At 41.4% G+C, this 27,483-nt stretch overlaps 2 protein-coding genes across 3 annotated transcripts in view; one reads left to right on the forward strand and one right to left on the reverse strand.

The window, feature by feature from the left end:
* The window catches only part of LOC140276912 (drebrin-like protein B), a 104,741-nt gene that overhangs the window by 30,456 nt on the left and 46,802 nt on the right, over window positions 1–27,483 (reverse strand). The window lies entirely within an intron of this gene.
* LOC140276656 (transcription factor 7-like 1-B) lies at window positions 2,976–26,896 on the forward strand. 2 transcript variants are annotated; one of them, XM_072371440.1, is made up of 13 exons: window positions 2,976–3,523; window positions 3,737–3,932; window positions 4,030–4,099; window positions 6,672–6,808; window positions 15,725–15,802; window positions 19,029–19,146; window positions 19,226–19,307; window positions 20,834–20,908; window positions 22,534–22,653; window positions 22,771–22,936; window positions 24,255–24,362; window positions 24,443–24,491; window positions 26,000–26,896. In XM_072371440.1, exons 2-13 carry the CDS (start codon window positions 3,759–3,761, stop codon window positions 26,545–26,547), a joined length of 1,725 nt encoding a protein of 574 aa, XP_072227541.1. In that variant the 5' UTR covers window positions 2,976–3,523; window positions 3,737–3,758; the 3' UTR covers window positions 26,548–26,896. The 2 variants fall into 2 exon arrangements, with proteins under 2 accessions (XP_072227541.1, XP_072227542.1); XM_072371441.1 differs by having other exon boundaries at window positions 19,229–19,307.

Below are 27,483 nucleotides of genomic sequence, written 5' to 3' on the forward strand. Positions count from 1 at the left end.
AATTCACAACTGAATCGGATGTCACTGCCAAAGTCGTTATTGGAGCACAGAGATTCTGTACAGCCACTTGGAGTCACCATTGTCACAGCCTCAGTCACTGCTGAAGCCTGTGTCCCTGGAAAAGTCAACCTTGGTTTATTGACAGCCCGGACTGGTCAGTAATTTGTTTTACTCCAAAAATTAGAATTTTGGATTTTTTTTTTTTTTAAATGTATTTATTTTTTAAAGATAAATAAACATTTTTACCTCTGTATATCCCCACAGATCCTGAGTTTGTTTCTGTATCCCAAGTCCCCCTTTGGACTTCAGTGCTTGTTATCTTTCATAATATATAACTTACCTTTTGCCTGCTGGTCTTTGCTTCTCTCTGGATGTGACCTGTAAAACCTTTAGGAAAACTGTAACAGGTTTAACAGGAATCTTAAGGTTGGTTTAAATAAAGGTTTTGAAACCAGTTTCTTTTCTGTTGATCAGTTTACAAGTAAAATATAAAGTGCATCTTTTCTTAAGTAAATGCAGTTTTGTTCATTTTGAGGTAATTCGACAGAAAATATATAGTATTTTCCCACCACATCAGAACTAATGATAGTCTTCTGTCTTTATCTGCTGAAAGTTTACTAATTAATAGTTCTAAAGAGAAAATATCATCGTATGCGTAGTTGGACCGCTCCAGAAACTCTTCTTGTTTGTGCTTTCAATAACCTTTTTCATTATGGTTTCCATAATACAACATTAAGTTCTGGTTCCTTCTCTTCATCAAAAACTAAACTACATAATTGACAAGTGTATTAGTCTCACATGTTTTACAGGTCTTAACATCTTAAGCAACCAGATTATCTTCTATCGGCAGTTTTCTTTTACTTATTCTTTCAGTTTTAATTAAGTTGCATTTAAAAAAAAAAAAAAAAAAGTTTAATTTAAACACCCGTTAACTTGCACGTTTAGAGGAGCTTGGAAACCCTTTGTTTCCACGTTCTCTCCAAATTTTGATTTAAAACACATCAATCGTATCTGGCAGAAACCATTTCATTAACAATGTGATCGGTGGGAGGATGAGCTGAACAAAGAGGGCAGGAGAACGTTGAGAGGGAGGAGAAACAAACAAAGAGATACAGAGGGAGGGGGACAAGGTAATGCATCCTAATTGCCACCAGGCTGTTCTCCACGGGGGCCACAATTGAGCTGCAAGTGGGAGCAGTAATGAGTATGTTTACGTATTCTTTGTGCTCCTGCAGGAAAATGCTTGCCTCTCATAAAACATCTATTTAGCTGGGCAGGACAAAGTCTGATATCTGTTGATTTGGGACAAGACAGAGCATGTGTTGGGTTTGATTTTTCACCTCACATTGGTATCAGCTGCAGAACTATGTGAATGTAATTACCTAAAACTGAAAGGTGAACGTGCCTCAAAACATGTCTGGAAAGGATCTTTAGTTATAGTTAGCTGATGGCGTTGCACTTGTAATTTTCAGTGAAATTTAGATAACGTGGCTTAACTCATGGTAAACATGAACATCCAGAGGTTCAGAAGCTAGGATTTGTAGTCAGCCCCCACAAGAAAATATTGATTTCATTAGCTTTTTTCACACAGAAATTGCAATATAAGCCACTATCATTCACCTTTAGTTGTTTTTATTGATGAAATAGAATTGGCGAACTGATGTATAACTGTAATATTTCAATTCACCATTCACCGAATCACAGGAGTGGCAACAGGATTTGCATCCCTCTTAATGCTCACCCTTGACCCTCAATTTGGGCGGTCTACCTTACACAGAATTACTAGACGCAGCAGTACAACCTTGAATGGGCGGTATTTCTGCAGACACCCATAAACCAACTAGTGCTGTGGAGCTGGAATGATTGATCAGTTAGTCAAGAAACAGAAAATCAATTGGCAATAATCTTGGTTTTAAAAAATGAGAGAAAGTATTATGCAAGAATTTTGTCAAATGTTGATATTTGCTACTTTCACTGTTCTCTTTGCAAGTTAACGCATTCCTTTTTTTTTATTCAGTGGCTAATCCTGTATTTAAGTAGACAACCTCAAAGCATCTTCAGACTCTGCAAACTGCAAACCCCATTTCCAGAAACGCTGGGAAAATTTCTAAAATATAATAAAAATCTAAATCCATGATTCGTTTATTTGTTTGTACCTTTATTGAACAGTCACAAACACAAAGAAATTAAATCCACTGACCAAGTTAGCTGCATTTAGGAAACAGAACCAAATGTAGAATCTGATGCATCAACACACTCAGTAAAAGTTGTTCCAGAGTCATGTTTCCCATTGCGTTCCATCAGCTTCCTTTTAATGACACTTTTTATTGGTTTGGGAACTGAGGATCCTGATTGTTGCAGTTTTTTTTAAAGGAATCTGTCCATTCTTATTGAATCCAAGATTTCAGCCTCTCAACAGTCCGTGGCTGTTGTTGTCTGATTGTCCTCCTCATGATACATTTTCAGTAGGAGGCAGATGTAGACTGTAGGCAGGCCAGTCTACTCTTAGGGTTTAAAATTCTGAAAATGTCCCATTTCTTGAAATGTGGTATGTATGAATAGGTGCTGAGAACTTGACTCCTCAGGTGGAGTAAGGCTGGATAAATGTGTTACGGGGCCCTTGGTGGATATATGTCTGACCAACCAAACTATTTATTTATGAGAATGACTGTGCTGATATTATCTGTAATATGTCTGAGCTAGTTCTTATGAAATCATTAAATTAAAAATTAATTCACAACTTCTGATCCAGTGTTATTAATCAGAAACGGCTTTGTCTTGACTGTAATCCTGTACATTATGGCCCCCTTGCGATTTCGATACTCACTTTATCAAAATGATGATTTAATTTAGGGTCATAAGGTCAGAAAAGTGTGTAAATGTTCCTTTAAACTGTAAAAGTGTCCTTTTTCCATTTAAACTCCTCCCTTCTTCCTTTCTTTGCCTTCTCTGCAAACAAATAGGACCAACCTGTTGTGTCTGCTCTGGGGTCGGTTCAGCTAACCGCTCTTCGCTCGGCTGCTCAGCTGAACGGATCCCAGGTCTGTAAAGACACCCCCCACCCGCCCCCCGCTGTATTCCGACAGCAGCCCTGCAGCCTTTTCCTTCCACTCCACTTCAGAAACCAACCAGCCCGGCTGTTTCCCACGCCTCCGCACCACAGGCCACCAGAAAACACCTCGAATCAGCGAACTCTGCGATATGCGGAAACAGCAGTTTTAAACAGCCGTTTATTGGAATTATGCACGTTTCAAATGGGACTAAAGATGCGGGGATTCAATCAGATACGGCCTCGACTTTTTCCACTGGAGTAATTGTTCAGAAGTGGACGTAAACTTTTCAGACTGCGCTAAAATGTCTGCGGTACTAAGTTGGTTATGAGTATTTTTTATGAAAATTTTTGACCATTTGGAGAATTTCATGCCAGTGCTCTGCAGTGTATCGACCGTTTTCTAGCTCAAGACGGAACTTCCACACCTCAGGAATTCGACGCCAGTAGCTGAAGTGTCCGTGAACGCCGCAGGTAGCTAGCTAGCTTGTTAGCTATTTTTAGGGCAGTTTTTGATGTTTATCAATTGCAGTAACAAATTAAAAACGCCCATTTTATGGTTAACGCGGGCTGTGGGGTATTTAGGACGCAGGCTAATGTGGCATGCATACTTTCAGTGGGGTTTTTCAGTCGTGTTGGTTGTTTGTAAAAAGTACAAACTCGTTGTAACTCAGCCTCTGCCGTTAGCCGTTGCAGCTAACGTCTAAACATGCCGCAGCTGAGCAGAGACGGGGACGATCTGGGAGCAAACGACGAGCTGATCGCGTTTAAAGACGAAGGGGAGCAGGAGGAGAAGCGGAACGTGTCCGCCGAGCGGGACCTGGACGATGTCAAGTCCTCTCTGGTCAACGAGTCGGAGACCAACAGCAGCTCGGACTCGGAGGTGAGTTCAGCGGGGTCAGTTCATGTTGAAAAGGGTTTGTATTGTCGGTGCTGGTCTCTGGCTGTCCTTACGCCGCTGTGTGTGGGTTTGTGTGCAGGCGGACAGACGCCCGAAGCCCCATCCAGATGTGGAGAACAGGGCCAGACAGAGTCAGCTGTTTGAGGAAGGTATGGATGGAGCATTTGTATTGTGGTCATGTTTTGTACCCAGTCAGGGCAGCAAGTAGGATACTGATAATAAATTAACCACCGCAAACATTTTTCCTGTTTATGAAGTTAGATGACTTCTGCTTTTTTAGCCACCTATGACTTTTTACTTCTTGAACAAAGCAAGCTTCTTGAAGGCCGTATTTCTGTGCTATTTAAATTATTTTTAAGTAATTGCTATTTGTAAAACACATAACTAATTAAAACATTAAAACAACCCAAATATAAATACTGTATAAAAAGAAAAATACAGAGTTTGTATAATTCTAAGGAGCTTTAAAGTAAATATTTGGTCTGAGCACCTTTATTCTTCAACATAACCTGAACCCTCTTAGACAAGCTTTCTGTAATTTCTTTAAGTAGTCATCAGGAATAGTTCTCCGGGCTTTTTGAAGGACATCCCAAAGCTCTTCTTTGGATGTTGGCTGCCTTTTGTTCTGTTCTCTGTCAAGATGATCCCACACTGCTTGAATAATGTTGGGGTCCCAGCTTTGGGAAGGATTCAACCCTCCATAAAACCTGTCGCCACTGATTTTTTTCAGTCCACTTCTTGTGTCATTTGGCATAGCTCAGCCTTTTCTACCAGTTCCCCTTCCTTAAGAATGGCTTCTTGACAGCCACCCTTCCATTGAGACCATTTCTGATGAGGCTTGGGCCAACAGTAGATGGATCAACTGAAGGTCCAGATGCAGGTCTTTGCTGGATTTTTTCCTCTTTCTTAAGGACATCACTTTCAGATCCTGTTCATCTGCTGTAGATAGTTTTTTAGGCCTGACACTTCTCTTTTTGTCCTCCACTTGTCCAGTTTCCTCAAATGTTTCAAGGGCACACTGCACACTATGCGAAGATATGCCAAGTTTTCAGATAATAGCTCTTTAATCACCTTGTTGCTGCAAAAATACTATTTTCTGTTTTTCATAGATGCAACTAAAGAAATGGGAACAAATGATGTGTCTTTGTGACAGGCTGCTAGTGACAAAGTGCCTAAAGATATAATTTAAAATGGTTTCTTTGCTAAATTGTCTGTTATGTGTAGACACAACATTGGTTCATCCTTTGAGTTAGGAGCCTTTTTTTCTGATTGAATGATTCATTGGTCAGAGTTAAGTGGCTTAACAAAGAAAAAACACATTCCTCTGAAAATGATCAGATACAAGGATTGGACTGAAAATGAGTGAAAAAGCAAAAAGTTCTGCAGTCATCGTGTTTGCACATCGGCTTGTTATCGAACACTCTGCTTCCGTAACAGTGCAAATGTGTACAAATATGAGTGGAGATGGTTTGATTCTAATTTGACTGCTTTACTAACATATTACAGAAAAATTTATAGTTGTATTATATGTAATATGTGTATTTTAGGGCTGGGCAAATATTAAATTTTTTAATCGCATGATTTCCTGCGATTAATCGCATTGTTATACGCAAAATCCAATAATGTATTCAAAAGTAGCATATGATCAAAGTACTCCTGTGATTAGACAATTCAGCGTTACAGTGCTTACAAAAAACTTTGGCTCTGTCAACTGCGCAGTCTGGAAGAACTTTGAAATGAAAATGGCCATGTAAAAGTTCCATAACCTTCTCCATGTTTGTTTAGCCTGCTCCATCTGCCATTATTTTCTTTTCTGACTGTTTTCTGTGAGCGCCGCAGCAGTAAGCAACATACTAGGCTTGCTCACAATGGACTTTCTCAAAATAAAAGCCGGTGGGCAACAGACGTTTACAATAAAAATAATAAAAACTGTGTTAATGGGAGACAAATAATTGTTGGCGATAATGAATTCATTAGTTAACACAAAATTGACGCGCTAATGAACATCTTTGTGAACTTATTTACATATTTATTTATGTATATTCTTACTGACTGACTTATTTACACACATGCATTTAAAACTCGTAAATTATTATTATTTCCCATGAGATTTTATTTAGTTGACATTTGATTCCCTTGTGAGCTTCATTCCCGTTCATGTTATACATTTAATAGATAGTTTTTATTGAAACTAATTGTAATCTACTTGTAGGCCTTTCTTCTAAGATGAGTTTAACCATTTACACTGTACAGAATTAATCTCAGTATGGCATCGGAATGGTTTTAGATTTAATGGAGACTCAGTTTTCCTGCTGATGTCGTGGGAGTTATTTTCTCAGCCTGAAGTTCCCTGCAGAGTCACAGCCTACATCCCATTATACTGCTGTTTTTACAAGCTGCACAATAGCTGCACTCTTTTTTTTTTTTTAAATGAGTTGCAGGGCTTCTCTTTCACAGACGGAACATGTGATGTTGCTGTTTGTTGAGCTGTTTCCATCCATACAGCCTCTTTCAGACACAAAGTTACAGAAACATTTGGATCTGAAACATCCTACACTGTAAACTCGTACTGCCTTTCCATCATTTACTTGTATTGAGGTTTTACCCTGCTCACATTCATGAATGAAGGTGCTTCAGACACGTTAAATGGCCATCACATGCACATAAAATGAGGTAAATGACTCATGTTTCACTTCATCTGATGTGGAACTTGTTTGTCAGCACTCAGGAAGCAGCAGGATGCAGGTCTCTTCCAGCCATCTCCGTATGTCGGGTATCCCTTCTTCATGATCCCCGACCTGGGGAACCTCTGCAATCCCTACCTCGCCAACGGAGCCCTCGCGTCTAGCGCCCGCACGGTAAGATGCCAGGCGCACTCACGTTTACAAAGAGAGCTGTGTCTGATCGCAGGATATCAGGAGGTTAGCTGGATTATGTTTGGATCTTTTTCCCGAATCGTTCGTGTCTCCTTGTTGTTTTTTATTTGCAGACAAATGTTTAAAATATTCAGGGAATGTCATTAGTTCCTCATTAAAAGTGGCGCTGACCACAGCCTCTGAACGGCAGCTGATGGATGTTACAGTGAAGCTTCAGCCTGCTGGTTTCTCTTAGCTCTGACAAAGATTGTTTAAAAGTGAGGATGCAACACTGAGTTGTGTTTCTGTGGACAGCTCAGACCATCTTTGGTTACATCGAGTTCTGTCTTTAAGAAAAAAAATCTCCCTTTTTTTACACTCGCTGACTTATTATTGATTTGCTTTGTAATGCAGACATGGTCTTTTTGGTTATTATTATGGTTATTTTAGCTTTACTGTTTTATAATTGTAAAAGTTTTTACTTTTCTTTCTAAATTCAAATTTTGTGTAATTTTTCCTGAAAGTTTTCTTATTTAACATTTTCTATTGTTTAAGTAAATATATTTGCATTATATTTAGTCACAAAATGCAACTTTAACAATTTCTTATTTCGTTCACACTAACAGTTTCCACGTCAGGGGGGACATAAATGCATGTCTTTGGCCTTTATTCGCCCTCTTCACCTGCTTTGGCTGCTGGTGTTTAACTGACTGCTCACATTTAGTCGTCCCCAACAGAACGGCGACTGCTCAGATTCGTGTTGTAACTGCAGTTTCTTTTTTAAGCTTGTGGTCTGATCAAGATCTTTGTTGTAAGAGTGCTTCTGGTAATCTCTGCTTGATAAAACCGTTGTGTGTTGTTAAGTCTTCAGGTGTGATTATTTACCTCTAAAATATCTTGTCTGTTTGTGACGAGTTCAAACACAAGCGTGTTTTCTTACGGGATCAAATGGAAAAATCAGTAGATTGAATCAAGAATCACCTAATGATGTCTTTTATGAGCCCAACCCCCAACAAAAAGTAGTGAGTCTCTGTTTTAGATTATTGGTTGAATGTAAGATTTGTAGCCAGCGGTATCAAATACGCTGATTACTTTTGAACATTCTGACGGTTTTCTGACATTTCCTAAAGCAAACCGCAGATAATTGCCAAGAGTGGATATGAATGTGCAGTCTGTGCACAGTTTGGGTGTTAAAGAAGCTGACGTCACGCAGATTAATGGACTCACCTGAGGCGCTGCAACACGCTAGAGCTACTTCACAGTGTGGGGATACTGTTCTCCAAAGTGAGACCTGGATACCTCGGCCTGCAGGCGGTCTGCTGTGCACGGACATGTGACTTGTTGTGTGTGTGAACTGCCAGAAGGCTGTTTTGATGAAGTGGTTTGTGATGATTCAGGGTTAGACAAGCCTGAACACAGTCTGAGGTCTGATAGCTGCTGCTGCTCGGCTGCAGATTAGCTGCTTTAGCTGGGAGTCACATAGCAGGATTGGCTGCGTGTTGCCCAATTTCCCGTCCCTGTAGCTTTTTTCAGGCTCAGCTGGGATTAAAGGGATATGGGCTGATGGGTTAATACAGTAACACTCGAGGCCATCAATCTAAAAGTGAGGGAGGAATTTAAAGCAGAGGGGGGGGGAGAGATGAAGAATTTTTTTATCTGTGTGACAGTTTCCTGTAATCTGAAGTGTTCACATCTGAACACTTTAGTTTTCATCTCTTCTCTTCTCAAAATTATGTCCCATCATTGTAGAAAAGCTTTAATCCATGATTAAATAATTTACGATTTGTTAAAATGAACCTTTATGATCACCCGATGAAGTAAACTGAAAGTTATAAAGGCAGTAAGGGAAGTCTGTGAAACAGTTGCCTCAGCTAAGGCTGGTATGTTAGAGCTGCAGTTATCTCTCTTTTTTGCTGGTCATCTGCTCTAAGCTGTGATAATGAACTGATAGTGAGCATTATTTCCTGCCCCAAGCGCACACATCTGTCAGGTGAGTGTTTGAATGTAATTATCTGAGATGTACCTCAAAACAACGTCTTCAGTCTGGGTGAAAAATCCTCTAAAGTTTTGCAAATGGCCAAAGCAACTGGCTTTTTGATGTTCTGTCAGCTCCTGATTGGCTCATTTCATTCAGACAACATTTCTGGTTCAGATTTGACCCAAATTTGTGATTCCTTTCCCTTCCCTGGTTTGTTTTAAAAGTCTTTCCTCTGTGGATTTTAACCTAGACACACATGAATGCTAAACACACAGCCAAGCCCAGTCACACAAACACCTGCATTCCTCGGCTTGGTAGCGCCCTCCCTTTCCCCCCCGTGACTCATTGTTGTCATTAGCAGGGTCTGAATGGTCCTAATGCTCAGCTCCACAGGAGGCAGCACCGTCTCATTACACCAGGTTATGTTTGTAAGCTCCTTCCTTTCTCTTTCTAACACTAGCTCTGTTCTGAAACACAGGTCAGGGGTAAGAAACTGCATTTTTATTCTCAAATACTCACATTTCCCTCATCTGCAGTTTGACAGGAACACTCTTTTCTGAACAACCTCATTGGGACTTGTGTTGAATGCTAAAGTCATGTGACATCCTGCCTGCAGGTGGTAGTTGAGTCAAAATCGTGTCAGAATTCCTTGGTCACTTCACAGCTCTCCAAACCCTTGACCTCGCTGCCGCTTCATTCCTCTCACTTTGACATTTTCATAGATGTTGCAACTTCCATCTGGCCATTGGAAAAAAATCTAAAGCACGTCCAGTGGTACAGATACGTCTGCCATCATGGATATTTCTGCGGTGCTTCATATCTTTCATGCTGTGCTCCTGCATATAAACACTTAACTAAACTCAAATGAGCCTAGGTGCTCTGTAAGTTCCATTTTATTGTATATTAATCCAGCTGAATTCCCACTAAAACTGCTCTCATTCACAATTTTTTCCTGTTTCTTTCACCAGAAACAGTTGGAACAGACTAACTCCTGACACCCTCTCACATCTAAAGACAAAGTCACTGAGTTTTAAGTCTCAGACTAAAGATTTTACAAATACCCCACATCTAACAGGGTTATTATTTGCAAGACCATATCTCACCTTTTTTGAGATTATTTCCCATCATGCACCTGGTGGAGAGTCTTAACAACTATGAAGTCGACCGATAAGCAGCTTTTAGCCACAGCTATGTTTTTAATTGCAGATTAAACATCTGTAGAGACATTCATGCCGTTGCCATAATGCAGTTTGTTGCTCCACCCTTTGTACAGCAAATCACGGCAAATTCATTCTGACACTGAAAAGTGTGAAGTTTGAAATCGCCTAAAGTCGTGTAGTGTACAGCCAGCTTAAAACTACGAGTCAGCTCACTTAAAGTAAATGGACTTGTACTTGTATAGCGCTTTTCTAGTCTAGCTGACCACTCAAAGCGCTTCACTACATGCCGCATTCAGCCCACTCACACACATTCATACAGCACGTCTTAAGATATAACTACGTGCTTTCTAAGCATTCACACACATTCATACCCCCAATGATACACTGGGGGAGCAACGTGGGGTTCAGTGTCTTGCCCAAGGAGGCTTCGACATGTATCCTGGGAAAGCCAGAGTCGAACCACCGACCTTCCGATTGGTGGGCGACTGCTCTTCCTCCTGAGCTACAGCCGCCCAGACTGTTCCAAAGCGTTCCAGACTGTCGCTCTGCTCTAATAAAATCCTGATTTTATAACCACGCCTCATCTGACAGAATCACCATTAAAGTAAGACCGTGTCTGTGCAGTGAATTCAGCTGTACTTAAATATATTATGATCTCTCACAGAGGAAGTTAGAGGCAGCAGGGTGTTCTTGGATGTTTTCGTCCAGGCCAACTTCAGTCTTTAAGTGTTGTAACCACTGCTGGACTCATCTTTGCATGTAACCGTGCTCTGTGATCACACAAATGTCGGTGTCAGTACAGCCGCTGCTGCAGCATCGGCAGATATTAATCTGTTTGTTCACGTTCTCTCAGCCAGCTCTCTGACTCAGAACTAGATTTGGGCTGTGAAGAAGTTTTGTTTGCAGAGAAAAACGAGTTTCCACTGACAACTGCATTTAGCCTTGAAACAGCAGTTAATCCTGGTCTTCCTCTGCTCCACTCCTCCCTTGTTTCTCTGCACACAGTGGAGATCCTGTGTAACTTTCAGCCTGCTCAGTGTTGGCTCTGTTTATGAGGGAAGAGGAGATGCGCCTGCCTGTCTGAAGCAGTCATTGTAAACAAGCTATCGCTAGTTGAACGCTACCTGAACCATAATACAGGCTGTTTACTGTGCTGATGGGTGCAGGCAGGAAGCAGGAGGCGGCATGTAGAGACAACCTGTCTGCTCACTCAGCCGTCCTCCCATGACTTCCCCCATCTCACCCGCCTCCCCCTCACAGCCCAGCACACACTCTTTTTGCTTGAGTGTGTGAGGGAGACATTCACAATTCATGTAACAAGTTTATGTTCAACTCTGCAAACAGAAAATATCTTTAGATACACAAACCAGATAAAGAAAAGGAGTGAGTACAGGCAGGGAATGTTGTTTTTATACATTTATTTCCTCTGAGAGTAACCTGTTCAGTCACTGTGGTTGCAGCTCAATTTAACTAGACCACTGTCCCAGTATACATGTACGGGAGGGACTGAAGTATGTCTGTAAGAAAATATCCAAGACATCCTGATGCCTCTAACTTCCTCTGTGGGAGATCATGGTACATGTAAGTACAGCTGAATTCACTGCACAGACATTGTCTTTAAGTCAATTTAATGGTGATTTTGTCAGATGAGGCTTCAGTTATAAAGTCAGGATTTTATTAGAGCAGAGCGACAGTCTGGAAATACTTTAAGTGAGTTGACATGAATTCCCAGTTTCTGACAAAAGAAACAGAAAATATGTGAATGAGAGCAGCTTTGTTGGGAATCCAGCTGGATTAATAAACTCTTTACTGTTCAGTTTTGGTCAAACCAACAACACTTTTTTTGATTTTCTTTCATTTCAGTTAGTTTTTACTGCTCTTTGATGATAATTGACTCTCAGTTTGAACACTTTGGTAAAGTTTAACTACATTTTTCATTAAATTATTTTATTAGTTTTTTCTTTAGCCTCAGATTATTACTGTCTGTCATTAAAAACTATAATTGGTATGTTTAGGCAGGACTGAGCGGATAAGCTAACCGGTACACACTGTTTTATTTTAAGCCTTTTTGTTTAAAGGTTTTACGTCGACAAAGCTGACCTTCTGCATTAATGTTCTCGTGTTTGTGTTCTTTTTTTTCTGTCTGTATACATGCGGCAGTGCTTGTTTAGTTAAAGTTGGTCCCTTTCAGCTGGCTGGAGCATCCCAGAATTCCTCTTGTTTTCACTGACATTGTTCCTAAAGTCTTAACATACCAGGATGAGGCGTCTAAAAAAAAAACAAAAAAAAACAAGCTCATACATACACAGAAACAAAGCTGTGGAAGCACACAGCACATTCTGCACAGATATGTTCCCATACGTGTGAATTAAATATAAGGGCTGAGAATAGTTAGACTGAATTTTTAGAAACTTGTCTTCATTGTATTTGAGACCCAAACTCTTTCTTTCTCCTTGTATGTACCTCCACACTGCCAGCTGGAACTTTCTGCCCGTCAGCTGCAGCATGTTGGCCTGGTGAGCCTTTACTGCTGCACACTCTGGAATGAATAAATCGTGTACATATGTAAATACTTTTAAATTTCCTGCAGGCAGAACCTGCTACAGATTGGCTCTCACTGCTCTGTCAACTGAATGCTCAATAAAGCTTTTTACAAAGTTGTCTGAGCTCTGCGTTGTTGGATGGAGATAAAGGAAGTCCTACATTGTAGAAAGTATGTGCTCACATATCTGTAACTGACCTTAAAAAAATCTAATGGAAATACTGTTTGATTATTGGATGAATGGAGCTTGCTAACATGACCTTGTGCCGCAGTGGCTGATGGATGTATGAAGAGCTATAGATTTCTGTAAACCAGCATGAAGAGTTAATTCTTTTGTTGTTGATCTGCAGCACATACATTTAAGTCATTACAGGAAAGATTTATTGTGTTGCTAGCTTTAATATCCAGACATAAAACCATCATGATAAAAGAATAAAAGGGCAGAATCTTAACCTCACACAAGGAGATTCTCTGTGGCTCTTGATTTTTTTTATTTGATTTTTTTTTAATTTAATTTAATTTTTTTTAAGCAAGATTACTCAGCAAGTTTAATGTTTGGACGTGTCTAATTTAAGAAGAAGCAGCAGCATACTGATCAGGAGGGATTTTGACACATGTTACCATCATAACTGATAACAAGAAATGTTTTGATTAAACATCTTGAGAGAAGTTGATGTTTTTTTGCCATTCCCTAGTGGTTGTCAGTGGAACTGCACCCTCAGACACCTCCTCATTGACCCCACGTGTCAGATCCACAGCTAAAGCTATTAAATCTTTTATATCCGGTCTGTGGTTACACTCCTGTATAACTCTGGTGTGTAGAGGCCATGTAAACTTTATAGAGAGACCAAAAAAAATTATTTTACATCTTAATATTTTAACTCGATGTAGTTCCCAGCCTTTAGCTCCACCTTTGAAGGTTAGAATGGAAATCTCAGATGTAAACTTTTGTGGACTGGATATTGTAAATAATAAAGTATGTTTTTTCTTTAACGTGATTCTGATGTTCAGAATTGGATCGATCTTCAACCTCCTGTGTAGAAAGTGAGCTGTGGGCGCTCTGCAGTTTTTCATAAACAGCAGTAAAACTAACAACTTTAACCTGTGCTCACAGTGATTTTATGCTTCCCTCAGTAATACTCTTTTTGTGTGTGTGCACGTGTGCGTTGTCCTGGTATTTCCAACAGCTGGATCCAGTTAGTGCTCAGCCAGAGCTTCCTCGGGCCTCTGAGTGGGGGACGGGTTGAGGCTGCGCTGTGAACGATGCTGTGTGAATTGCTTGTTTTTCTGATTGTGTGTGTGCAGACATCCAGTGGTTTCAAACAGCAGGTGGTGGAGCTGTGTGTGTTAGCATCTTTGTCTGAGGTGGCGTAACATGCAGTGGAGGGCGTGGCAGCATGATGGTTCCTGTTCGGTGTGATGGTTTCTTGTTGATTGTTGTTCTTGTTTTCCTCTTAAGTAATTCCTTCATCACACTAAATTGCAGAATTATTAACACCTAAACGTAAATATGGCTTCCAAATTTTCAAAATAAAGGCATACTCTATATGAGCTATGTCAATATTCGTATTAATTTATTTATGTCAGGATTTGTTTCACATTTATTCAGTTTATACATATATTTATAAGATTTTATTTCTAGGCTTTCTCCACATATAATATAACATGGATGTGTTTCAGCTTCAGTCTCCTCTTTAACTTTCTCCATTGTTTTATGAGTGATGATCAGGCTGATAAAAGTCCCTGAACTCTTAAAGATCAGAGGATTAATAATTGATAAAAGACTGATTGATGGAATCAGTTTGCAGGCAGGATGAGATGTCGGAGCCACTGTCCTCCCGTCTGCTGTTGTTTGGGGTCAGAGGTCACAGTGGAGAGTCTGTAGACGTCAGTCACGGCTGAATGAGCACCAAAGACCTTTTTAGATGTGGTGTTCTGTTCGTGTCTGACAGGGTGACTGGAGAGGGGGGGGGGGGGGGGGGGGGCTGGTTATGTGTATGAGGGGGTGAGCTCTGTTCTTTGTTCAGCTCCACCCTGAGGTCCCAGTATCTGAGACAGAAAACACTCTGACCTTCAGGACCATCAGGACCTTCATAATAGTTCTGCTCTTATCTAAAACTCGTCTTCCTCTCCTGGAAGTCAAGTGTTTGCCTGCTTGTGTGTGTGTTGTGAGAGTGTGAGCTTTTGAAGGGATGAAGAGCAAAATCTACTTTGTTTTGTGCACAAACGTGGACTATGAACTGTAACTCAGCGTGGGGTTAAAATGTTTAAGCTCGAGCATCAAATGAGCTAGAGATTAAAATCGATTAATTTACAAGACGAGGAGAGCAGGTTTTGTCCCCCATCACTCGAGGAATATTTACTGCCAGCTAGACCTGTTTCAGTCCCCACATGAAGACCATTTTTAAAGAAAGATATATACACGAAAAGGGCAATGAATTCTGTTCCGGGATGAAGTTTTATTTTGTGCAGGAGTGTTAAGACATAAACTTAAATCAGGGATGTTGTCAGGCTGTTATGTCTTTAATTGTTTACAGAAATTTGATTCAAATTAAATATAATCTTCCGCTGTTTCACCAACAATCACAGGCCTGATAACCGTCAAAACCCTCATGCCAGATGTGAATCAGTTTGGGACTCTGACTGCTCTTAAAATAAAGGAAAAAAAATAGTTTTTTTTTTAAAGTTATTTACCCAGTCTACATGCATTTTTTATTTTTATTTTTTTTATTATCTCAACTTGCTGCAAGTCCTTACTGTGTTTTGGTGCCATTCAGGTGTGTGTGATGGCACAGCAGTACAGAGGAAGCTAAAGAAGTGTTTTACCATCTTGAAAATAAACCCCAAAAAACTGGACGCTGGTCAAAAATATCTGAATGTGGCAACAACGACTTCACTGCAAAACAGAACAGGTTGAACTGAAAATAAAGGACAGCGAGGAGGGTGTGCACCTGGACTGCCACGACAAACTGTGTCCTTATTATCCCAAATCCTGATGAAGGCTTGTGTTGTGCTAATAATGGTATTGTTAGGATTTAAGGGGCTGTCAACACCAAGAGTAATAACTAAGAAGATGGTTGTAAATTGATCCAAAGTTCATACCTCGACTAACGACATCGATATCCATGAATATATTGCTAGAAAATTCACATTGATGCAGTATGATAACTCATAAAAGTGACTGCTGGTTTCTGACATGTTTGTGTTGCGGCTGGTTAACTATCCATCCGTCTCCACAGTACCTGCCGTTTCAGTGGCCCCTGCTCGACGTACCAGGAAGAGCAACTATCAGAGACTCTGCTACTCCCACACACCTGGTAAGACCTGCTCTCATGCACACACTCGGGTAAGGTCGTTGCTGTTATGGTTCACTCAGTGATGAGTCATGAAGACATTTTATGATTAAGAACCTTAAGACCAGTAAAGCCTCAGTTAATCAACCCAGAGCAGCTTCCTTCTGTTTGTTTTTTCCCCCCAATGGTTTCAGGACAGTAAGAATGCAGTTATGAATGAATACCAGCGTGGTCATACTGCAGTGTCATCAGAGCTTAACTCCATGGTGCAAATGTGACAGTTCAGAAGGATTGTGGTTAGATTAAAAAAGAAAGATCAGAACAAAATGATTGTCGTTTAAAAGGTAAAGTTAGAGCGGCAGCAGACGGTGGCTTTAACCTCCACCCCGAGCTTTGATTTCACCTTAGCTCTGACACTGACACTCTGATCCTTCGATTTAATGTGTTTTAAATGAGATGATAAGTGGGCGTTGTTAAAGTGTCACAGATGGAAAAGTACTACTGTGCTGTGAGATAAACGCCTCTTTACTCTGCGCATGAACAGTGCTCAGTGTTATCAGTTGATGTTATGACTTCCTGTGAAACTGACACTTTCACATTCCTGGATAATTTCTTTATTAGAAAAAATTCACTGAATTTTCTAACTAAAAAGTCACCATATTTACAAGTGTTATGTGGTTTAACACACTCTAGTGCAAAATATTCCTTCCAATGTCACTGAAAAATAAAACTGGTTCAGCTTATCAGCTGGCACTGCGATGGACTGGCAACCTGTTTGAGGTGTACCCGCCTCCTGCATAATAACGACTGGGATAGGCTCCAGCCCCCTTCCCGGAACCTGAAGTGGATTAAGGTGTCGAAAATGGATGGATGGATGGATGGATTATCAGCCTGAAAATCATTACAAACACTCACACAGCAGCGGTACCTCCTACTGTCTATCTGCAGAGGGCAGCAAGTCGCTTTGTGTCATTGTATAGAACTAAATCGGTTAACTAATGTCTGTAAGTAAGAAGACACCTGGTGAGGTTTTAACCAGGCAGCATGGGAACTCTCTCACCTGCAGCCACAACAGTTATAATTTAAAAATAGTCAATCAAAATGCAACCTTTTCTGAAAAACAATTGTTTTAGTTTCTGCTGAACGGAAGATGCACCAATTGCAGTTTTCAAGCAGATTTTGGTAAAGATCTTCTCTTTAACTACTAAAACTGACAAAAAAAAAACATTTTTTCCCAATTTTTTGTTTGAATTGACGACGAATCTGTTGTCACTATAAACATTGACTGTAAATAACCTATATTTTCTCCAAACTGCAGCAGGTTACAGGACAGCTCTGTCCATCACTTTCAAACTAAAGTGTTGCATGTTACTGAACAAAGTTGTTAGTAAAGATAAAATCCAACTGAAGAGGCATTACAAGATATTTCCTTTATACACCAGATTATTGATCCCTAACCTTCTTCCTCTTATTACACATCACAGATCATCTACTGTATTTTCCGCACTATAAGGCTCACCTAATTATAACACGCACCCTCATTTATGGGGTCCATTTCTGTACTTAACCCATACATAAGGCGCATGTTAAAACATGGTCCAACGGTCAAGGACAACATCGTCGGTCGTTTTTACACTTATGAACTTATAAACTGCACATCGGTCTGCATCACCCATCTCAGACTGAAGAACAGGCACTCACTGGGACACGGGCAAAAGCATTAATGATGACACGATTAAATCGCTAAGTACGAGCTCGATACAATCGCCCCATTCAGAGTGAATGTCTGGGATCCGCCTGACCCTGGATTCACAACGAACACAAAGTGAGCGACGGAGGTGGCCAGTTGCTATTCATTTCCAATGTACGAGAGCGAATGGCAAAAGTGAACGTGGCGGTGACCGGCGCGAAGGGAGAGCGGTGAGTGATGCGGAGGGGGGTTAATGCCCTGATGAATGCTTGGCGCTCCCCTTGGTAAATTCAAAATGGCGGTATCCGTGACAGATTTTGGAATCCAGTGCACACATAGAGCGCACCGAATTATATGGCGCACGGCCGTTTTTTGTGAAAATCTAAGGCTTTTGGTTGCGCCTTATAGTGCGGAAAATATGGTACATTAGTTAGCTTAATTACTAACTAAACTAAAAGATTGGACATGTCATGACACGTCATGTCAACATGCTTCAGTTAAAAGCCAACCATAGCGATTTCTCACATTTACATGACACAAGGAGACAGACTAACTTTGTGAGTTTGACCAAAGCCAGACTTTTAAAATGCACATGAACATTTTATCTGACCAAAATCGTACTAAAAGTGAGACCAACACATTCTGATGATACAGTTGTGGATTAAATCTCTCCTGCATGGAAACACTCAGATGGTCCCAGCTGCTCTGTTCATGCTCCAAAGTTCCATCTTTCTGCATCTTCCAGTAAAAACAGAAAAGTGTATATTAATCCAGCTGAATTCTCAATAAAGCTGCTCTCATTCACATATTTTTCTGTTTCTTTTGTTAGAAATTGGGACTGAAAATCAGCAAATTAAGACTACGCGTCAACTCACTGAAAGCATTTCCAGACTGTCACTCTGCTCTAACAATTCTTGAATTCTTGATGTCAGTTTGGTGTAAAAGAGCCCTAATATAAGTTGATATATTTACGCTGTCATATATTTGTGATATAAACTTTAAAAAAGTTTTTTTATGTAGTTTGGCTTCCTGATTCAGACTGTCAGGAGCTTAGTATCTGTTATTGTAGCAGCTGAATTTATGTGTGGCTCATTTTCCCGCTGAATGTTTTGGTTTGGTTTCCTTGCATCGGTTCTTGTTGTCTCAGTTCTGCTCTTTGCAAAAAACGCCTGCTGTTCAGCTGAAAGATGCTGACACATTTTCCACAACTGCTGGCTGCAGCTGAGTCAGTCATAGCTGTGTTTTTGTGTAGTTTCATAGCATCAGGTTGGTGTTAATGGTTCATCACTTTGTGTGTTTCATTTAAGGGTAAATTGGGAAATAGAAAATCTTTGTTTTTGTACCGTTTGTTCCTTTTTGTGTGAATTAGCTGATAGAAAACATGCCTTTCAAACCTGCTGATGGGTTTTTAGGCTCACAGTTTTAAGACAAATAACAAGCAAGTTTATTGTAAAGTTATTAGTTTCACATTCTAAAATTATTGGCATTGAGCTAGGAAAAAGTTATGTTATATGTTAAATTTCTTTCTCATTTCTTGTTGCATCTTTTGTTGTTTTCCAGTCCAACAGCGTACCTGTGGTGCAGCACCCCCACATGACTCACCTCCACCCTCTGCTGTCCTACAGCCCTGAGGCCTTCTCCCCTCAGAGGGCTTCACCTGGCTTCTCTCCTGACACAGGTAAGCTCCCGCTTTCAGCTGTGAGACCCTACACAAAAGCTTTTGTGTCCAATACTCACCTGTGCTGCCATCTCTACAGCAGGTATGTCGAGAACGCCCGGTGCCTGCTACCCGGTGTCTCCTGGAGGCGTGGCTCAGATTCCACATCCTCTCGGATGGCTGTGAGTAAAACCCTGACTTTGTTTTTTGGATGCTGTGCTTTCTTCTGCCCGCACACCTGTACTTGTAACTCACTGAGCACATCTCTGCTGTTGCTATATCTGAGTGAAACTGAAGCACTGTGTGCTCTAATAATGTTAGTTATGATTTTTGGCTTGTAACACAAAGGATGGTCAGAGGCTGCACTGAGCCAAACTGTTTCAGTTTCTGTTCAAAGGTCAAACCAAACTGTTTGAACCAGCAACAATGTGAACATGTTTACTGTCTCTACACTGCTTCCTGTCCATCAGAGAGTTGATTTTAGAGAGTTGCTGATGGTGTGGAAAGCTTTAATCGCACATCTTCTGGGGCCTCATGTACAAAGACTTGTGTGGATTTCCTACTGAAACATGGCGTACGCTCAAACCAAAATGCCCTCCAACGGCATGCGGCAGCGGGTGTCCACATTGTAATATGAGATATTTATACAGAAAGATGTTACAGGATATTTTGTGTGTTGAGGATTTTTAAACTTTTAATTAAATGCGTATGGTAACATAAACAAATACATACTGCAAATGTTTTTGGTTTTTTTTCAAGAACAGTGCCTGTAACACGGTGGTTAAAAAGAAAAAAGACAATAGCCTACCAGGAAAAGTCATTGATCGTCTTCTTCATCTTCCTCCTGTGCACTAAAACCATCAAGGTCATCTAATTCAGAGTCCGAATTGAACAGCCTCAGAACTTCGTCATTCACTTCAGTCTCTTCGTTGTCGCTCTCACAATCTCATCTCAGATTGATCGCCTTTAATTTAAAAGCTGCATCATACATTTCTTAGTTTGTTTTCCATGTTGAGGGTGAGTACAAATGGCCGATGTACAATAACTAAACAAACTATTCATTAATTGTATTGGTCTAATGTTACGAGGTCTAATGTTACGAGGCACTGTATTATAAGCCGTGGTGTTCGAAGCCTGGGAAAAAAGTAGCGGCTTATAGTCCGGAATTTACGGCAGATATTGGCTAAGGTAGAGAGGCTCAGCGGTGGTTATAATCAAAGCCGTGGATGGAACATTGAAACAACATACTGCTTATTACAGTAACTCATCCAGTACAGTTCATGTGTGCTGGGCAGTGTGAGTGCAGGAGCTGCAGGAGATTTAATCATGAAGCTCCTGAAAAGGGTTTTGCTGAAATTTTAGTTTAAAAACAAAAAAATGGGGACATCTTCAGAAATACTGTAAAAGTCAGATCTGACTGTGTTGTCGGCTCCTGACGTCAGAGCAGAAACTTCGGAGAAAAGGGAGAAGCTGGTCCACTTTCACACTGATATATAAACACTTCTCAGTCCGGTAATACGACTCAGACGGGTAAAAACTTCCTGTGTCACACAGATCAGAACAAATGCTGGAATGTTACCTGTCCGACCAGGTGAGCTTCCAGAGCGGAGCGTCATGTTTACCTGCAGTCTGCTGATGGAGACTCAGTCTGGGTCTGTTGGTAAGACTCCAGAACATTCTCCCTGACAATGTTTGTTTCTACCTGCAGGCCGGGACAGCCCATGTATCCCATTGCGGGGGGGTTCACACCTGCGGCTCTGGCTATGAACGCCTCCATGTCGAGGTGAGTGTGCTCTCTGGAACCACGAGACACCGGTGAACACATTATGTGTGTGTGTGTGTGTTTGATGCAGATCTGTTTGGCTTAGACTTAGACTCAACTTTATTGATCCCTTTGGGATGACTCCCCCAGGGAAATTCACTCTCCAGCAGCATATACAATACAGTACAATACAATAGGAAAGAGCCACAGAGGGTAAAAAAGAAAATAAAAAAAATTTTAAATAAAAAAAAAATATATATATAAAAATACAAAATTAGATAACAAAATATAGAAGTAAGCTGGATATTTGACCAAGGTATTTAGTGGAATTAAATTAAGTGGTGACAGATTAGTCCACATATAATGACCATTTTTGAGATAAATAATTATTGCTTTTGAATAAAAGAAAAACATTAACTATTTACTATGATGTGAAGTGGTTAGTGGCTACCGCTTCTGCCCTCTGTTCCTGTTACCTCCTCCCCCCCAATTGAGGAGTTGTACAGCCTGATGGCTGTTGATTAAAATGTTTCAGGATCATTCCTTGATCGGTGGAAAAGATCTCCAGATGTTCCACCTGCCGAAGTAATGATGATCTTTTACAAATGTAAACACTCCTCTGCGCCTTTTTAAGGATGTCAGTAGTCTGGACATGTGTTACATCAGTGATGCTGAAGGTGTGATGGCGTTCTGTTCCCACTCCCACAGATCCTTTGGATGTGTTGTAGGACTGAACTTGTACCAGCAGAGGTCAGTCACACTGCAGGGGCAGACGCGCAGTGTTTGAGCCTCTGTTGTTCGTGGCTGTTATGTTATGAGGGCACAGTGTTGTCGTCCTGCTCATAGTGAGTCTATCAGAGTCTCTTTCACCTGCAGACTGAAGGTTCCTGCTGTGTTTTACTGTCTTACAGGATATAAACTCATAAAAAAGAAGCCGGTTTAGAGTCTCCTGAAATGTTTATTGTTTTGTGTTGGCAGCAGCCATAAATGCTGAGCTCAGACAGACTGAATGGAAAATACAAACAGAAAACCGTTCAGCTGCATTTCAGAGTAGTTCGGCTTTAAAACAGTTGGTTTCTCCACCACAGAGCCACATCGTTGCACCACTGTAAATATATCTGTTCCAATTGCAGCTTCATGCAATTTGAACCTTCTTCTATCCAAAGTTTCTGTAAAGGGCCACAGAGCAGGGAGACGGTTTATTTCCACAGATCAGCATTTGTATTCTTTGTCCTGCAGCTTCACATCCAGCCTGCCGGCTGGCTGTTAACAGTTTTCTACACTTTTTATTTCCTTCTATGCAAAAGCTGTGTTTAAGTAGGTGGAAAAGCAGTATACAGAGTTTCATATGAGTTGATGCAAAGCATTTTAAAATACTCACAGCGGGAACAATCAACACAAAAGTCACAAAATGGAGGCCTAAAACTCACCTAAAAAAGTTCTGGTTTGATGTGATCCTGCTAATTTCAGTAACACGGCCCCAACAATCCAATTCAGTAACACTTTAAGCTCCAAAAAGGTAATTTCTTCAATATTCCCAGATGTTGTTCCACATCAGGCGCCGTGCCGAATCCCTGACGTGTTCTCTTTTGTCTGTTGGCGTGTTGATGCTTTGTTCAATTAAACATTTGTGTGTTTTCTTGCAGTCTGATGTCGAGTAGCTTCTCTCCACGTTTGATGCCGACCCCCCAGTCGTCCATTCCCCACCCTGCCATCGTCCCCACAGCGGTGAAGCAGGAGCCTGGAAGCAGCAGCCACCAGCCTGGGTAACAACAACCCAGATCACCTCAATTCTTTTCCAGCTCCGTTTAAGTTTACAATTACTCTGCCTGTGTCGCTCTCTGTTTTTACTGACACCCCCATCCCCCCCAATGCTCTTTCAGAAATTCGACATCTGACTATCAGCACGACAGAGAAGACGAGAGGAAGCCTCACATCAAGAAGCCACTCAACGCTTTCATGCTGTACATGAGGGATGAGAGGCCCAAAGTGGTGGCTCAGTGCAAAGTGAAGGAGAGCGCCACCATCAACCAGATACTGGGACAGAGGGTGAGAATGTGTTTGATTTGTTCTCATGATAGGGAGAAATCTGTGCCCCCCCCCCAGGCTTACAGGGATTTAGTTGTCTTGCTTTTAAGGTTAGGTATCCAGTTGTGGTTGTCAACTTGTGGGTAAAGCCAAGTTCAGACCACAAGACTTTCAGTGCTGTTTGTCGTTTCTTTGGGAGTTTTAAAGTTTGTGTGTTCACACGACAGGGGCGTCTTCAAACAATCATTGGATCAAACCCTAATCAACATAATGAGACGATAGAATATATCCTTTCACACAAATGACTCACAACTACACCTCCCTCTGAAATCTGGAGCGTCCCTTCAGACCCTCCTAGAGTGTCTTTAGGAAGTCTGAATGGGGAATAATTTCCTCCAACCGAACAGTTATGGAACAGAAGTGGTTATTTTTTGATCTTCGAAAATCTGAGCGTTATTGCTGTGGTCAAGAACAGCTTTGAATCGTCACTAAAGTAAAGCCCTGTCATATAAAACTTTGGAAACACTACTTCATGCCTTCATAACATCACTTTTAGATTGCTGCAACTCCCTCTACCTCAGTGTCCCCAGCACCTGGTGTCAGGACCATATTACCCCAGTCCTCGCCTCTCTCCACTGGCTTCCTGTACATCACAGGATATCTTGATGATGGTTTTTAAAGCCCTAAATGGTCTAAATGGCCCTGTCCCACATCTCTGACCTCATACACCCCCACTCAGCTCCCAACTCCCTCAGATCTTGTAGTAAGGGTCCTCTTCACGCAGAAAGACGTCAGAGCCTTTGCAGTCACAGCTGCCTTGACCTCATATCTGTGTAATCGCAGTTGTTTCCTGATCATAACTGATAATTGTATTTGTTCACTGGTTTGATAACATTTGAGTGAAACTGATGAGATGTCATTGTTCCACATGGTTTTCCAGTTTTTAACAGAGCTGACGCCCTTTAAATGAAATTGCCTCTTTTTGTGTGTGTTATTTTGAAAGATCTGTTAAAAAATGCAGATACAGAAAGTCATAATGTTTAGAGATTTAATGTAAACGAAGACCTTTTCTCAAAAGTGAAACTAATGTTTCATGAAAAAGGAACATTTTATTTTGAAAGGGAAGTCTTTCATGTTCTGAAATTCAAGTTATAACATTTTGGGAAAGGGATGAAAACGATGAAGTTTGAATTGTTTTGAAGTGAAATCCCTCTGAGCTCTAACTACATGAAATGATGGTACTGTAATATCTAAAATTTAAATGTGATAACCGATGTGTGTGCGCTCCTCGGCACCCGTTTATCTGTGGCTGTGACTCTGAGTTGTCGTCTGTCCACAGTGGCACTCTCTGTCCAAAGAGGAGCAGGCTAAATATTACGAACTGGCTCGCAAAGAGCGACTGCTGCACTCGAAGCTGTACCCCAACTGGTCAGCCAGAGACAACTATGTAAGTAAACTGATGATGCAACACGGTCTGTCCCGTCAGCTTATGTCAGAGCTGGATGCTCACCCGTCTGTTCTGTGCAGGGTAAAAAGAAGAAGAGGAAGAGGGTGAAGAGCGAAACTGCGCTTGAAGGTGAGATGTTTATATAAGTTAGCATCTTTGATGAAGCTCTGATCACATGAAGGCTCATCCAGACCAGGTTTCTGTCCTACTGCTGAAGCTTATTGGAGCACTAAATGATCCTCAGGGTGAAGGTCTGAACAAACACCATCTGTTATCCAGACCAGCACAGAAACATTTCAGAAATGTGTGTTTTCACAGAAAAAAGCAGAAGAAGATGCAAAGAAAGACACAGTTTGTCCAGAGCTGCTTCAGGAGGCTGCTGCCTAGAAATCTCGAATAGAGTCATTCTAGTTACTGCGACTGAATGAGACCAAGCGTGTGTGCCTTAGCCTCCAGAACACTTGATGATGCGCATTTGGAAGAATGAAAACAACTTTGGTAATCGATGTGACTCAGCATCTGTTTCCAGTCTGAGCTGGAAACTGAGCAGCTATTTCATCTCACGTTCTCTTGGTATATGAGGCCCCTAAACCCAGCACGCCGTGAGAAATTGATGATGAAAAACATCAAAACTACACCTTATACACCTCCTACCGGTCACTGACATGTTGCAGCCTGCATGCGCTTGAGGACGTGAACAAATGGTAAATGGACTTGTACAGCGCTTTTCTAGTCAAACTGACCACTCAAAGCGCTTCTAACACTACACGCCACATTCACCCACTCACACACACACACACACACACACACTCATACAGCACGTCTTAAGATACACATACCTACGTGCTTTCTAATCATTCATACACATTCATACCCTGATGGATACATCAGGAGGCAACGTGGGGTTCAGTGTCTTGCCCAAGGACGCTTCGACATGTAGCCCGGGGAAGCCAGAGTCGGACCACCGACCTTCCGATTGGTGGGCGACTGCTCTTCCTCCTCCTCCTGAGCTACAGCCGCCCGGCACAACTGATGAGCCAGCCTATTTCCAGCCTTAAACTCTGATAACCGTGAACTCAGCCGTGCATTCTGAGTAACAGCCTCATTCTGTTAACAAGTTCAGCAATCGCAATAACTTTCTGGTATCCCCTGTTGCCATGTCAACAAAGAGGAATTCCGCGTGTAACAGCTCACAATCTGACGTTACAAGTCAAACACCCGCACATAACCGTTACAGCTGGGAGACGATGGAAAGACATTTGATAAAAGGTTTGTTTTCAGTGTGTGTGTGTTGACGCGATGGTGAAACGTACAGAACAGTCTGAGTTCATCAACACAGCGGCGTTTGTGTGTTCAGGGCCTCGGATCTGAGCCGAGTGAATTTTCACCATTTAAGGAAACTCAAACGCTGAAATGTGTTTTCAGGCTTCGGTTTATAAAGTTAATTTAATTTAAACCCTTCTAAATCGGTCGTTTACTTTGTAAGGATCTTTTCAACTGAACAACATCAGTGTTGTAAGGCGTCGCTGCTGAATGAAAGGGATCAGGTGGTTTATTTTATTGAAAAAGTTTCCCTTTAATGTGTCACAGAGCGAGTCTAAAGTCTGAGACTGAAGACTTGTGTTTTTATTCCTCAGTTTCTGCCGCAGCTCCTGTAGATGACTTCCCGCCGCAGCTGAAGAAACCTCGTGAGGAGACGCCACACACACAGACCTCACACACACGCCCTCACACCGTCTCCCACCTGACACACACCCACCTGTCTCAAGCCAGCCCCGCCTCTTCCCTTGATTCCCCGGCGACACCCACCACCTCACTGGCGTCGCCTGCTGCCCCTGCCGCCACACACACCGAGCACACACACTCCTCCTCCCACAGCTACAGCGGACACACCTCGCCCTACGCGGAGCAGCTGCAGCCGCTGTCCCTGACCACCAAACCCCACCGGACCGCCCACCCTCTGAGCCGCAGCACTCCAGGACCCTCCACTCCCTCCTCCTCAACAGACACCCCCACCTCCTCACCCCTCACCGCCTCCTCCAGGAGCTCCCCCCGCCCTCCTCCGCTGCTCTGTCAGCCGTTCCTCGTCCCACCCCCTACCTCTGCTCACCAATCAGCTGCGAGCTCTCATGGTGCCTTAACTGCGTCACAGCTGTTTTCCCTCCGGAGGACCAATCAGCTGTGAGGAGCAGTTTGTCCTGTGAATCCAACCCGATTAAAACACATAACAACATGATTTGTTCCTCTTTTTTAATGCTGTAAATAAGCCTTCTTTTTAAAGCTTTTTTTATAGACGTTTCATGTTTTATACTTGTATGAAAAGGACATAATTGGTCAATATTTGACCGCATCTCTAACTTCATCAAATTGTATTTTTTGTCACTTATTCTAATTTCTTTTAAAGATCAACCTGTTGGAACTGAAAACAAGGTGAGACACGGGGCTTTGTTTAAAAATGCTTTTTCACTTGGTAGTTATGTGTTGAAATCTATTTTTTGGTTCCTCTTTGTTAATAAATATTCACTGAGTTCTGATGTGCCGCCTGTGTGAAGTTGACTCAGAGGTTAAGATTTAAAGGTCATTGTTTTAAAAATTGGACACACGTTTCATCTCCTTGGGGTTGAATTAGAAATTTCATTGTAAATTACTTAGTAAACTACTATGAAGAGCTAAAAAGTCTGGAGAGTCGGGAAGAGCACAACAAGAAAGCCAGGAGGTCGTTCGTCATGATGTGAGAATCAACCAGTCCTGTTTTAAACAGAAATATCTTCCTCCTTCAGGATGGCACCATAGGTGGAATATTTAAAAGAATTGGATGACAAAGTTCAGATTTTAAAAAAACTAAAAACTCTCAAAGATCGAGAGAAATCAGATAAAAATGATTTTTAAACTCTTTTAAATTCAGACCAAACATCAGCTTAACTGTTGGAGTTACTTTTTGGGGGGAATGTTTTTATTCTCATTGTTGTGAAATTAGATTTCTGGTGATCAGCGGATGAGTGTTGACTCACTCTGAGGATAAAAGTCTATCTAATAGATCTAATGTCTGTTTCCTGACTGGACAAGGACCATACATTTACAGCTTTCTGTCCATCGTCCTAATGAACTGCTTTTCAAACTT

The sequence above is a fragment of the Leuresthes tenuis genome, unplaced genomic scaffold (genome assembly GCF_036924035.1).
Source record: "Leuresthes tenuis unplaced genomic scaffold, fLeuTen1.0.hap1 SCAF_19, whole genome shotgun sequence".
Taxonomy (NCBI): domain Eukaryota; kingdom Metazoa; phylum Chordata; class Actinopteri; order Atheriniformes; family Atherinopsidae; genus Leuresthes; species Leuresthes tenuis.

Bases quoted from the DNA above. Each gene is read 5' to 3' on its own strand.
- LOC140276656 (XM_072371440.1), top strand. From the start codon at position 3,759: ATGCCGCAGCTGAGCAGAGACGGGGACGATCTGGGAGCAAACGACGAG. The intron at 19,308-20,833 runs GTGAGTAAAACC...TTCTACCTGCAG, and splicing joins CCACATCCTCTCGGATGGCT to GCCGGGACAGCCCATGTATC. The intron at 24,492-25,999 runs GTGAGATGTTTA...TTTATTCCTCAG, and splicing joins GAGCGAAACTGCGCTTGAAG to TTTCTGCCGCAGCTCCTGTA.